General features: G+C 20.6%; 1 protein-coding gene across 8 annotated transcripts in view; it reads left to right on the plus strand.

The window, feature by feature from the left end:
• The window catches only part of LOC122506351 (protein diaphanous), a 40,491-nt gene that overhangs the window by 14,344 nt on the left and 11,907 nt on the right, over positions 1–14,240 (plus strand). For 3 of the 8 annotated variants that reach the window (XM_043618503.1, XM_043618470.1, XM_043618516.1), the window contains one exon: positions 12,807–12,980. In XM_043618503.1, the coding sequence (XP_043474438.1) occupies positions 12,807–12,980 (174 nt within the window). Of the gene's footprint in view, positions 1–3,183; positions 3,337–9,130; positions 9,515–12,016; positions 12,404–12,806; positions 12,981–14,240 lie in introns of those variants that run through there. The other 5 variants (XM_043618476.1, XM_043618493.1, XM_043618485.1 and 2 more) reach the window with 5 other exon arrangements.

The following is a 14,240-nucleotide window of genomic DNA, read 5'->3' on the forward strand; positions in this document are numbered from 1 at the left end:
GTGTGCCGTTACAGTAATCTTCCTAGTCAAGATAACTGTACGAGCGAAATATCTTGCTAACATTTTCTTATGTGGAGATAATGCTACATTGTCTTAATCGCGATTATGTGGATTTGGTTCTAGTTTGGATTTTATTGTTTTGAATCCGGAAGAGTTTGAACTTTAGAGTAGATCTACTTCTTCTTTAAAAATAAAACCTCGAACTTAGTTGAGAAGTAGATCTGTTCTAAAGTTTTCGGAATTAGTTTTGATTGTTTAACGAGGGACTTTTGGGTCCTGAAGGAGAATGCGGTGGTCCTAAGTCCCGATTTCTGGATTAGCACAAACTTTGTCAAAAAACAAATTTTTTTTCAGAAACAAAAGCAACTGGTTGGTTCCAAACAGCGAAATTTCTGTTAGAATCGTATAGAAAAACGTCGCAAATAAAATTGTCGTTCTTAGCACGATTTCTGCTCTGAATTCCACTCAAAACTATTCCGAATTCGCCAAAATTCGAATTTCACTTTTGTTTCTAGGACTTCAGATCAAAAATACGATCGGATCCTGTTTTTGACGACGTTTTGGGTTCTAATGAGGATTTGATAATCGGTTCTTAGTCCCGATTTCTGGAATAGAGGAAATGGAGCCACTTCGTCCTAACTAAGACAAATTTTTTTTTTTAGAAATTAGAGTATCTGGCTGGTTTCAAAAAGCGAAATTGTCAAGGTTTTGTAGGAGAATGTCGCAAGTGGTGTTATACAAGATTTTCGGTGCGACTTCTGCACCAGAAATCAGGATTTCGCTCTTATTTCTAGGACTTCCAAAAATACATTTCAGTAAAATTCGATCGGGTCAGAATTGAGTAATCTGTTTTGGGTCCCAAATGAGAATAGTGAGTCCTAATTTGTCCCGATTTTTGGAATAACAAAAACAGAGCCACTTTGTTCTAACTAACATCAGATTTTTCCAAAAAATTAGAACAAAGGGGACTTCAGATTTGCATAAAATTCATCGTTCGAACCGGAACCTAGGATCAAGTAATCTTTTTGATTAATTTTTTAGATTTGACTCGCGACGTAATAATAGAAACTCATCATCGCTTTCTTGAGTTTTTAAGTTTTTCTTTTCCGCTAACGGAATAAATTATAGTTATAGAGTTTAAAAAAATAAACAATAGATGACGTTAGGCAAATAATGTACATAATATATTTAGAACAGTTGCGTTGTGAACAATTTCGCTTTCTTATCATACATTATTGTGTGCAAAGGCATTACGCGAATAATTTTAACCGGAACTTTATAACAATATAAAGAAATTTAGAAACCGGAAAGTTTGCAAGTTGATTTTACGAAAAATTATGTCTAAAGGAAAAGGAGTGAGTTATATTATATTTTTTATATATTCATAAAGAAATTTCAAAATTATATTGTGGAAAATTAAAATTTACTTTTTTCTTACTTGTTCTCAACTGAAATATGTTGCTGGGAAAAAAATAAATAACATTATTTAAAGTACTAGGGAAGGGAATCGAATAAATATTAGTTTCTAATAATAAGAATTTAATAATAATACTATACTAATAATAATATTAATAAGAATACTAATAACAATGGTTAATAATAATAATAATAATAATAATAATAATAATAATAATAATAATGGTAATAATAATAATTTAAAAAAAACAATGTAATAACAATAGTAATAATTATGATAATATAATACTTGCAATTGTAAAATTATTATCATTGTATTAATGATAATAATTTTAATAATAATTCGTATGCTATTAATTAATATTACCAGTAATAATTATGACTAATTAATATAAAGTATGCCAATATTAATTGATTTAGATTTTTTTAGTAATTGTGTAGAATACACTGCAAAATTTTTTTTTCAAAATTAGATCGAAATTAATTATTCAGTAGTTTATTTTTAATAAAAAGTAAACTTTAAAGTTTTGCAACGTTTAATTTTCGTATTTATGACCGTCACACTGTTCTTTTGTTATCGCTAAACTGTGAAACTGTTGTTAAATATTTTCCTACATAACATTGATAAGTATTTTTTTTACTGAGTGTCAGTTTCTTTTTTTCTTTAACATAATGTTGAATCCAATTGTCACGTATGCTGATTAACATTTTTTTATTTTAATATAAAAATTTATTATATTAATATTATTAATTATTTATTTTTTAAAATATTTTTCAATTTATTAACAATTTTTGTTATTTTTTGCTATTTTTTATTTGTTTATTCATAATTTATTACTTATTAGTTGTTATTAATTTATTTTCATTTATTTATTATTGTTTATTTATTGATTATTTAGGTATTACTTTTTATTTAAATATTTATTATTTACTTTTTATTTATTTATTATTTTTTTTCTTTGTATATTTCTTTCGCTAATGTTCAGATATGCAAAAATTATATAATATTGCAACTGTGAGAATTGAGAGTGAATGTGAGTTACTATATAAAAGTAATTGTGAGATTTTTGTCAGACTCGATCACACAACATTATAACATAACATTCCTTTGTTTCTTTAAAGTCATTTTATTATCTTCAATTTTTAAATTATAAAGTCAACTTGAGTTTCGTGGTCTGAGACATCATTTTTTAATTAAAAAAAAAGTAAATAATTAAATAAAAAATTTTTAATCATTTAATTTCGCCATTTTTGTTAAAAATATTTTTGTGTTTAAAAGCATTTTTGTTAAAAATATTTTTTTGTTAAGAAGCATTTTTGTTAAAAATATTTTTTTGTTAAGAAGCATTTTTGTTAAAAATATTTTGTTTAAAAGCATTTTTGTTACAAATTTTTTTTTTGTTAAAAATATTTTTGTATTTAAAAGTATTTTTGTTAAAAAAATATTTTTTTGTTTAAAAGCATTTTTTAAAAATATTTTTTTTCACCTAAGAATTAAATTATTTATTTAATACTCTTTTGAAATTTAGAAAAAAAATTTGTTTGACGGATGAAGTGCGCTACTTTTTAAAGGGAGAAAAAATATTATTTTAAACGGCTATCTGTATAATGTATAAGCGTATATTGTTATATCCGCATTGTTGTATATGTTAGTATATAGAATATACAATATATCTTTGAATCAAATCGGAAGTCCTAACAGCGCTTTCAATGCACTCCACCTACGCAAAAGCAATTAGTATCATCCGTGTGGTGCAGCATTAAATGCATTCAGTTTTCCTCTGTCTTCAGTCTTTCTCGAACCTCCTCTCGTTACGGAACTGACCTCGTCTCGTCTTTTGACATGAATTCCTTATTTTTCCAAATACAATCGCGCTGGATTATTATAAACAAAAATAATCTCTTTTTTCATTATGACAAGTATGTTATTATTGTTTGGTTTTTTTTTGGGTGAAAAATGTGCGCGCTAATTCTCTTTAAATTTTGTGCATGATGAGCGAAGTGTTTCCCTTCGATTATTATTTGGAAAAAAAATTTATTTTTCAAATAAAAATTTCGATTATGAAAATTTCGATTTGAATTAAATTATAATTCATTTTTTTTTTTGTTAATATTTAAATAAAATTTTATTTAAATATTAATAAAAAAAGAAAATTTAAATTAAAAATTATGAATCGGACCTAAAAAATGTTGATTTAAATTTAAATTGATATTCGGTATTGCGCTGAAAATTTGGAACAGTTTAAAAAAAGAGAAATGCAATTAATTAAATTAAATTTCGAAATAAAAATAAAATTATCAATTAATTATTATTATATTTATTTGGTGTTATAGAAATTAAATAGTTGTTTTTCACGCTCAGGGGAATTAGTAAGGGAAAAAAAATTGTGGACTCTCTTAATGGAATTAGATGGAATTTAGTTTGAAATATTTTTGCGTGTTTTGTTGGCCTCTGTGTGTGAGGAAACGTTTTATAGTTTGTAATTAATTGTTTTGTCACTCAGAGCGTGACTGATTAGTCTCTCTCTCTCTTTTTTTTTGTGAATCTTGTTGTATAAAGTTGTACACTGTGTTTTGTATGATGACCATCATATCTCGATGGTTTCAATGACAGTCGGTGAAATCATTGACCTGAAAAAAACTACAAAAGTTGACCGCAGTTATTTTTCAAGTGTACAACGCAAAGAAGTATTTTTTTTTCTTCGTACTCTCTGCATCTCAATGTAATTTAGAAAATGTAAAAAATTATTTACAATTATTTACAAAAACTTATCGCTTTTTAATAAAAGTTTTAAATTTCTTTTTTATTTTTTTTTTATTTCCTCTATTTTCATTTTTTAATTTTTTAAAATTATTTTTTAATAAAAATAATTAAAAAATAAAAATAGATAACATAAAAATAATAAGAAAATGTAAATATAGAGAAAATAAAAATAGAAAATAAAAATAAAAAAATAAAAATAGAAGATAAAAAAATAAAATAAAAAATTAAAATAAAAAAATAAAATAAAAAATTAAAATTAATAAACAATGAAAATAGAGAAAGTAGAAAATAATGAAAAAATAAAAATAGTGAAAAGTTATCTATTTAGATGAGAAAAGAAGAAAATTTTCCAAGCAAGAGTGGACAGTATTTTGTTCCTTACTTTATTTTTTTATTTTTTATTTTCTTTTTTGCTTTGAGAAAGATATTATTTTATTTTGCAGTGTGATTGCGTGATTTATTGTTAGAGGAATTTACATTCTTTTTTAATGTTGAGAATGGAATGTAAATTCGTGCTTCAGAAATGATAATACTCTGCAGATTTCATTTTATCGTTTGTAAAATATTGTTGAAGGATTATCTAAAAATGATGATGATTATCATTAAATGTATGCGATGACCGTATTGACAGAAATAATTTTTATTTGAGTTTGTTTTTTTTCTTTTTTTGCTTGTGCGCGTGTTTTTTTCATAAAAAAAATAAAGAGAAAAGGAAAAAAATATAATAAAAGTGACTAAATGGAAAAATTGAATGGTAACAAGGACGTTTGAAAACGCATTTATTTTCAGTTCGCAAGGACTTTTCCTGTATTTTAACGTGGCTTATTTATATACAGTTAGAGTTTTTTAATTATTTAAATAAGAAGTATATTTATTGCTTTCTTAATTATTTGAAAATTATTTTGTTAAATGTTAAATAATGATTTGCGAAAATTTTTTCAAAAATATTGTGATAAATACTGAAGAAATATTTTGCTAAAGTATTTAAAAGTATTCTGCTAATTATTATAAAGACTATTTTCTTATTAAGAAAACATTCTGCTAATTATTATAAAAACTATTTTATTATTTAAAAAAAAAAAATTCTGATGATTATTAAAAAACTATTTTGTTAAGAAAAAGTATTTTGTTAAAAAAAAACATTTTGTTAAATATTTAGATAATATTTTGTTATTAAAAAAGATTTTGCTAATTATGAAAAATCCATTCAGTTATTAGTAAATATTCTGCTAATTAATTTTTAATTTGATAACTTAAAATTATAATGTCAAAAAGAACTGAAAATAAAATTGAAATAACTAAAGAAAAATAAATTAATAATAAAAAAGCTAAAATAACTAGAAAAAAAAGAAGCTAAAATAACAGGAAAAAATAAAATAACGTAAAGAATTAATAATATTATAATTAAATAAGTTCGACTGATTATAAACAAATTTAGTATTTTTTTTTCGTTATCCTGAAAATTTGAGATTCACTTCGATAAAATTTGCGTATTCATTCTGAGAGCAAATTTAAAATATGAATTTTTTTAAGTGGAAATTTTTTGCCTGAGAATAGCCTTTGGAACATGCTAATCAGATATTCTTAGAAATTTTTTCTTTTTATCTATTTTTCAACATCATAGGTTTACACCAGGTAGTTCAGAATCTTGTACAGAATTTTAGGATCTAAATATAGAGAAAAGGTTCAGGATATTTTTCTTTTCTCTTGAAATGCATTTTTGAATTCAAATTTCTTTTCGACAGTAATTTTTTTGAAAATATTTATATTGAAAAAATATTTATTTGTTCAAATTGAGCGTTTAGAAATTTTTTAAATTTTTTGCTCTATTGTTGTGATTATTATTTTAAATAAATATTTACAGTTATAAATTGATTTAAATGAAAATAATTACAGTAAAAAATTTTTTTCAGCAAAAATTTTTATAGTAAAAATATTTGCAGCAAAAATATTTACAGTAGAAATGTTAATAGTAAAAATATTTAGAGTAGAATTTATTTTCAGTAGAAATATTTGCAGTAAAAAAAATTTACAGTTAAAATGTTTATAGTTAAAATATTTACAGTGTAAAAATGTTTATAGTAAAAATATTTTCAGCAGAAAATTAGAAATATTTGCAGTAAAAAAAATTTACAGTAAAAATGTTTATAGTAAAAATATTTTCAGTAGAAAATTAGAAATATTTGCAGTAAAAAAAATTTACAGTAAAAATGTTTATAGTTAAAATATTTACAGTGTAAAAATATTTATAGTAAAAATATTTTCAGTAGAAATATTTGTAGTAAAAATATTTTCTATAAAAATATTGATAGTAAAATATATTTGCAGTAAAAAAAAATTTACAGTAAAAATATTTTCAGTAGAAATATTTGCAGTAAAAATATTTTCTGTAAAAATATTTACAGTAGAAATGTTAATAGTAAAAATATTTACAGTAGAAATGTTAATAGTAAAAATATTTACAGTAGAAATGTTAATAGTAAAAATATTCATAGTAAAAATGTTTATAGTAAAAATGTTCATAGTAAAAATATTTACAGTGTTAAAATGTTTATAGTAAAAATATTTACAGTAAAAATATTGATAGTAAAAATGTGTTCAGTAAAAATGCTTATAGTAAAAATATTTACAGTAGAAATATTTGCGGTAAAAATATTTTCAGTAAAAATGTTTAAAGTGAAAATATTTTCAGTAAAAATATTTACAGTGAAAAATTGAATTAATCGCAAAAATATTTATATGCTGTAAATTATTAAATGAAAATTTAATTGCAGTTCATGTAGCTTTGAACTTTAAGTTCGAATAAATGAAAGATTTATAATTTTTCATCACATGCAAGTAAACTCATTTTAAAGTGAAGTGATTCTGTGAGCAAAATATATGTTTAGTGAGTGGTTTTCTAGTTTTTTTTTCAACTTCAGAATTCCTCGAACAGGTTTTTACCTTAAAAACTTATTAGCGAAAGTATTTGAAAATTATAGATGTTATAATGAATCGTTTAAAAATTGAGAGATAGAGAGAGAGAGAGAAAAAAAAAATAAGATTTTGTATCTGAGAAAAATTAATTTAATTAATTGTTAATTACGAAATTGTTTATATTTATTTGCTTGAAGATAAATTTTATTTTATTTAAATTTCTTTTTCATTTTAGTTTAACAATTTTTAAAAATATTCAAACAGAAAAATGTTTCGTTTTATTTAAACCTTATTTGGAAAATAAATTGAGTAGAAAATTTTTTAAAGTGCAACAGTTTGCAGTTATATTCTGAAAAGTAGTAAAAAAAAAAAAAGATAAAAAAAAGTGTCGAGAATGTGTCCCTGCACTCATTTACGCAATATAGAGAAGAATCCATTTGATCACGTCATCTCGAATCATTGCTATAAATAATACGGCGTCATGTTCATTAAATGAACGACAATTATCAAAAATAATATTTCTCTATCAAAAAATTTTCACTTGTTCGATATTTTGTTATCAATTACATTTTATTTTACATATATTTTATTCGATATATTTTTTCTAATTATACACTGAGAAAACAAACAACAATAAAGAATGAAAAAAATTTTACCCAGAAAAAAAATTTATTCGAATTAATAATAATTATAATTAGCTAATTAGCTGATTTTATCTATTATCCTAATTATTCGCTAATTTATTAACTAGTCTAATTAGTAATTATTCGTTAATTTATTAATTAGTCTAATTAATTTTCTAATCAATTCTAATTAATTAGTCTAATTCGCTAATTTATTAATTAGTCTAATTTAGTAATTATTCGCTAATTTATTAATTAGCCTAATTAGTAATTATTTGCTAAGTTATTAATTAGCCTGATTAATAATTATTAGCTAATTTATTAATTTAGCCTAATTAGTAATTATTTGCTAATTTATTAATTAGCCTCATTAATAATTATTCGCAAATTTATTAATTAGCCTAATTAGTAATTACTCTATTAGTTAGCTAAATTAATAAATACATTTAACATTAATTACAAGAAAAAAACAGAAAAATGTTACTAAAAGTTAAAGTTTTATTGAATGAGAAGAAAATGAAGATGACAAGTTAAATTTGTACAATTTGTCGAAATGTGCGCAAGATTCTGATCTTGAAAAAAAAATAAAATAAAACGAATTGTCGCCGAGTAATTTGTATGGTGCAATTTAATTAGCAAAAGTGACGAGGAACGATGTAAATGAAGCCATGTATTTAATTCATCAACATAATAAACGAAATTACGTAATTTTATCTCAAGAGTTTTCTGGAGTCAGTGACTCAATAAGAAATCCTGCTAATAGTCTTCGACTTGTTTTTGTCAAATGAATGTATAGATGTATATACATAATTTATAAAAGACGCATTTTCAAAATTCAAACTACGTGAACAATATTTTTAGACTCTCGAAAGTTTCCACAGTGTCGACAAAAAAAAAAAAAAAAATTTTATCACAATTTTCAATTTTTAATATTTATTTATCTATTATTTTTTATTACTATATTATTATATTAATTATTTATTATTTATTATTATTTAATATACATTAATTTTTAATTTCATAATTTAATAAAAATTAATTAATTACATTTTTGCAAAATATTTTTCTTTCTTTTTTATTTGTTATTTGAATAAATAAATTGTTATTTGAACCAATAATTTTTGTCCCCTAGGTTTTGACAAAAAAAAATGAATGAATTAATGAATTAATGAATTAATTAATTAATTAATTAATAAAAAAAAATTAATCGTTTATTAAAAATTACAAAAACGAAAATAATTTTTTTGAAAAAAGAAATTAGTGGAATTCGGAGTGAATAACCCCTTCACTGAAATATTGGGGCAGTGGGTCGAAATGAGTTGATTCGCGCATTTTACCATCCATGAGAATCCATTCACTATAATGTCAGAAACACTTCGCTTAACATCTTTCATTGATTATTCTCTGTTAGTCAGAAAGAAAAAAAAATTTGATTAAATAGAAACAAATTTCCATCCTATCAGTAAAAGTGTTAATGTTTCTTTGAGAAAAAAAAGAAAATAAATAATAATGTACACTAGGAAATTCAAGAGAGTGAACATGTGCGGAAATAAGGTATAATCAGTGAAAGCAACCCGGTGAAACATAGTGTTAAAGGCCTCTGAAAGTCAGTTGTTAACACGATGAATTTTAAATTAAGTCAGGAAACATTACAGTGGAAATGTCGAATCGTGGGAACAATTAAACATTGTGAAATGTAATTTCCAAAAAAAAAAAAAAAAAAAAAAAAAAAAAATAGGAAAAAAATAGTGTCTCTAGAGAAAACTAATCAAATCAAGTCATGATTACAGAATGGGTGAGCTTTTTATATCATTTTTTTCTAGATTCGTTAATTAGTTGGATTTTATAATTAACTTTATTTTAAAACATTTATAATTAAATTTAATTAAATTAAAAAAAATAATTAATTACCCTCTTTATGTATCTCTGTGTATTATATTAATTAATGTTAATTGACATTTTTTAATTTAATTTTTTTATACATAAATTTTTCTTAACAAAATTTATTAATTTCTCTTAACAAACTTTACTAATTTTAATTAATTTCAATTAAATTAATTAATATTTTAATTAATTTCATTATTATTTTAATTAATTTTAAATAATTTAATTAACGTCCTTAAAGAAAACTGTGTTCCTATAAAGTTTTGAACGTTCGAGTGAACTAAATTTATTTATTTCTTCTTCAGATTAAAATTTTTCATTATAATAATTTTGCGTCACGTATAAAAAAATTGATAATAGAGTTTTTAAATATAAAATTTATATTTTTGAACATGTAAATTAAAATTTTATTAAAATTAATAATTTAGAAAAATATTTTTAATTAAAAATACTTCGTTCACCTGAAAGTTAAAAACTTGTGGATCATAAAAAAAAACCAAAAAAGTTTATTGTATTCTCAGACTTTTATTAAATTTGATTTTCTCAAAAGAAATAATATTTAGCTTATTGAAAATTTAAAAACAGCTTTTATTTATATATTATAAAATTTTTCTAATAAATTTCCTTGTTATTTCATTATTTCATAATTCTATTATCAATTTATTATTATTAATAATATTTTTTTATTTATTATTTTATTTATTTATTTATTTATTATTATTTATTTATTTATTTTATTTATTTTATTTATTTTATTTATTTTATTTTATTTATTTTATTTATTTTATTTATTTTATTTATTTTATTTATTTATTTATTTATTTATATATTTATTTATTTATTATTTATTTATTTATTTATTTATTTATTTATTTATTTATTTATTTATTTATTTATTTATTTATTTATTTATTTATTTATTACTAATCTGCAATTATAATTTTTGTATTTATTACCTATATAATTAAGTTATTATTCTAAATAAAAAAATAAATAAAATAATAATTATTTTGTATTATTTAAATTAATTAGTTTTTATTTTAAATAGCAATAACCTTTCTCAATAAAAATATTGAAATGAAAGACATTTATTAAAATTGATCTCGCGGTTGATCTTGATAAATTTGACCTTTGCAGGATGTAATTAGGAAGCTGTGTTATTTAATTGAACAAAAGTGATGTATCTATATCTAGATTTTAGCAGACGACGATTACAATTGATTATAACTTACAATTTTCCTGTTTAAAAGAGATAAGACGAGGTCATTTTGTCCATATTCATAAATACGATTTTAAAGAATAAATTGTCCTTAAACATTGTTACTATATGTTTATACACATAAACGTCAATTTAATTCATGAATTTTTTATCTGAATAATTGAATAGGTCAACTTTGCATTAAATTTTTACAAACTCAAGGCAATGACCTTTTTTCAAATTATTTTTTTTTTCTTTATTTAATTTTTATTTGTTGTTTTTAAATAATTATTTAATTATAAATTAAATTTTTAATTTTCTTCAATAATTTTAATTAAATTAAATTTTGCAATTTGGTTTTCTAATAATTTTCAGTAAATTAACATTTTTCATTTGCTTTTTCAATAATTTTATGCAAAAATTTTTTATTTTCTTTTTTTCAATAATTTTAAGCAAATTAAATTTTTAATTTGCTTTTCAATAATTTTATGCAAATTAACTGTTTAATTTGCTTTTTTTAATAATTATTGTAATTAAATTACATTTTTATTTTCTTTTTCAATTATAAATTAAATTTTTCTTTTTCTTTTTCTTTTTCTTTTTCTTTTTCTTTTTCTTTTTCTTTTTCTTTTCTTTTTCTTTTTCTTTTTCTTTTTCTTTTTCAATAATTATTGTAATTAGATTACATTTTTATTTTATTTTTCAGTTATAAATTAAATTTTTCTTTTTCAATAATTTTAATTTAATTAAGTTTATAATTTGCTTATATTCAATAATTTTAGTTAAATTACATTTTGACATTATAATAATAACTTGAGATAATTTATTTATTTTAATTATTGCTGTTATTAGTTTTACTCCTGATTAATTATATTTTATTTAACTCATTTTCATCTTCGAAAAAAAAATATTTTCTTTTCAATAATTTTTGCAAGAATTTTTAGCTAAAAATATTTTATTTCCAATTTGTAAAAATTTTGTCATTAAGTAAATATTTTGTATTACGATTTGAAATGTAATTAAAAATATTCAATTTAAAAAGTAAATATTTAACAGTAATAATATAATATTCGATAAAAAATTTAATTTTAAAAAATAGTTTTTATTCGGTAAAAAAATTAAATGCTATTGTTTTATATACTATTAGAAATCTAATGTTGATGAAATAATAAATAAAAGTTTGATTATGAAATTTTTCAATTATGTATTTTATAGAATTCCAAAGTGCCAAGAGAGGAGTGAAAATAATTAGACTGCTAATATATATATATATACTTGCCCCTGCCAATAAGACTAGCTTATGTGAATGTCACAAGCATAAATGATATGTGAATTTCATTAATAATGAGCCATCAATATACAATATTTCCTCCTCCATATATTGTATATGAACTCCAATATAAGTGAGAGTATTAAATGAAATTCAAATAATAAAAATTGTTGGCACCTCTTTTAAAACTTCAGTACATAACAATCAATTCGCCAGTTCAATATATACTTCACTCGATATTTTTATATATGAAAAAAAAATAAGAATAATAAAACAAATCGCACTTTAAAATGCGTTGCATAACGTTTGAATTCGTTTTTGAAATTCTTAAGGTAATTTCACGTATTTATTTTTTAACAGTTTAACACTTGAATATTAATTTTATTTCAATTTGTAAATTTTAGTTTTTTTCAGTTTATTTATTTTCTGTATTCGATTTTTATTTTTGACAATTATTTTTTTTATTTTTTTTTGTCTCATTGCAGAAAAATTACTTTCAGTATTTTTGAATACATTCTTTTTTATTTATTTACAATTTTATTTATTTATTTATTATTTATAAATTTATTTATTTACAATTTTAAATATGTTTCATTAGTTTGAAAATATTATTAAAAATATATATTGTAGGAGAACAATTTTTTTGAGAGTTTTAAAAATATTTTGATATTTTTAATAATATTTTAATAAATTATTAATTCAAAAATTAAAGAGTAAAATTGTTTTGTGTTTCAGCTGGACACATGGTTCGGTCGCCCAAAAAAATCGGGTCGAGGGGGTGGTGGTCTTGGTCACAACACCATCCCCCGACCGAATTCTGGCGAAGATTTCAACGAAATCGAACAGCAACGTTCCATGATCGAGAGAATGGATGATGAAACTGTTAACGATCGATTTGAAGAAATGTTGGTGAGTTCTAATTGAAATTGAATCGAATTTATTAAAATTAATTGAAATTAAATCGGATTTATTGAAATTTAATTAAATTTATTGAAATTAATTGAAATTGAATCGAATTTATTGAAATTAATTGAAAATAAATCGAATTTATTGAAATTGAATTAATTTTATTCAAATTGATTGAAATTAAATCATATTTATTTGAATTAAATCATATTTATTGAAATTGAATTAAATTTATTAAAATTAATTGAAATTGAATCGAATTTATTGAAATTGAATTAAATTTATTGAAATTAATTGAAAATAAATCGAATTTATTGAAATTGAATTAATTTTATTCAAATTAATTGAAATTAAATCATATTTAAAGAAATTGAATTAAATTTATTGAAATTAATTGAAATTAAATCGAATTTATTGAAATTAATTGAAAATAAATCGAATTTATTGAAATTGAATTAATTTTATTTAAATTAATTGAAATTAAATCATATTTATTAAAATTGAATTAAATTTATTGAAATTCATTGAAATTGAATCGAATTTATTGAAATTGAATTAAATTCACTTAAATTAATTGAAATTAAATAGAATTTATTGAAATCGAATTAAATTTGTGGAAATTAATTGAAATTGAATCGAATTTATTAAAATTTAATTAAATTTATTAAAATTAATTGAAATTGAATCGAATTTATTGAAATTAATTGAAAATAAATCGAATTTATTGAAATTGAATTAATTTTATTTAAATTAATTGAAATAAAATCATATTTATTGAAAATGAATCATATTTATTAAAATTGAATTAAATTTATTGAAATTCATTGAAATTAAATCGAATTTATTGAAATTGAATTAAATTTATTGAAATTAATTGAATTAAATTTGTTGAAATTAATCGAAATTGAATCGAATTTATTGAAATCAATTAAAATTAAATCGAATTCATTGAAATTAGTTGTTAAATTGAACGAATTTATTGAAACTGAATTAAATTTACTTAAATTAATTGAAATTAAATCGAATTTATTGAAATCGAATTTAATTTATTGAAATTAATTGAAATTGAATCAAATTTATTGAAATTAATTGAAATTAAATCGAAGTTATTGGCATTGAATTAAAATTGAAATTGAATCAAATTTATGTAATTTAAATTTATTTAATCGAAATTATTGAAATTAAATTAATTGATATTTTATTAAATTTATGTAAATTTATTTAAATTAAATATTTTATTGTCGTTGAGAATTAATTTTTCGT

The sequence above is a fragment of the Leptopilina heterotoma genome, unplaced genomic scaffold (assembly GCF_015476425.1).
Source record: "Leptopilina heterotoma isolate Lh14 unplaced genomic scaffold, ASM1547642v1 Lhet_114, whole genome shotgun sequence".
Classification (NCBI taxonomy): domain Eukaryota; kingdom Metazoa; phylum Arthropoda; class Insecta; order Hymenoptera; family Figitidae; genus Leptopilina; species Leptopilina heterotoma.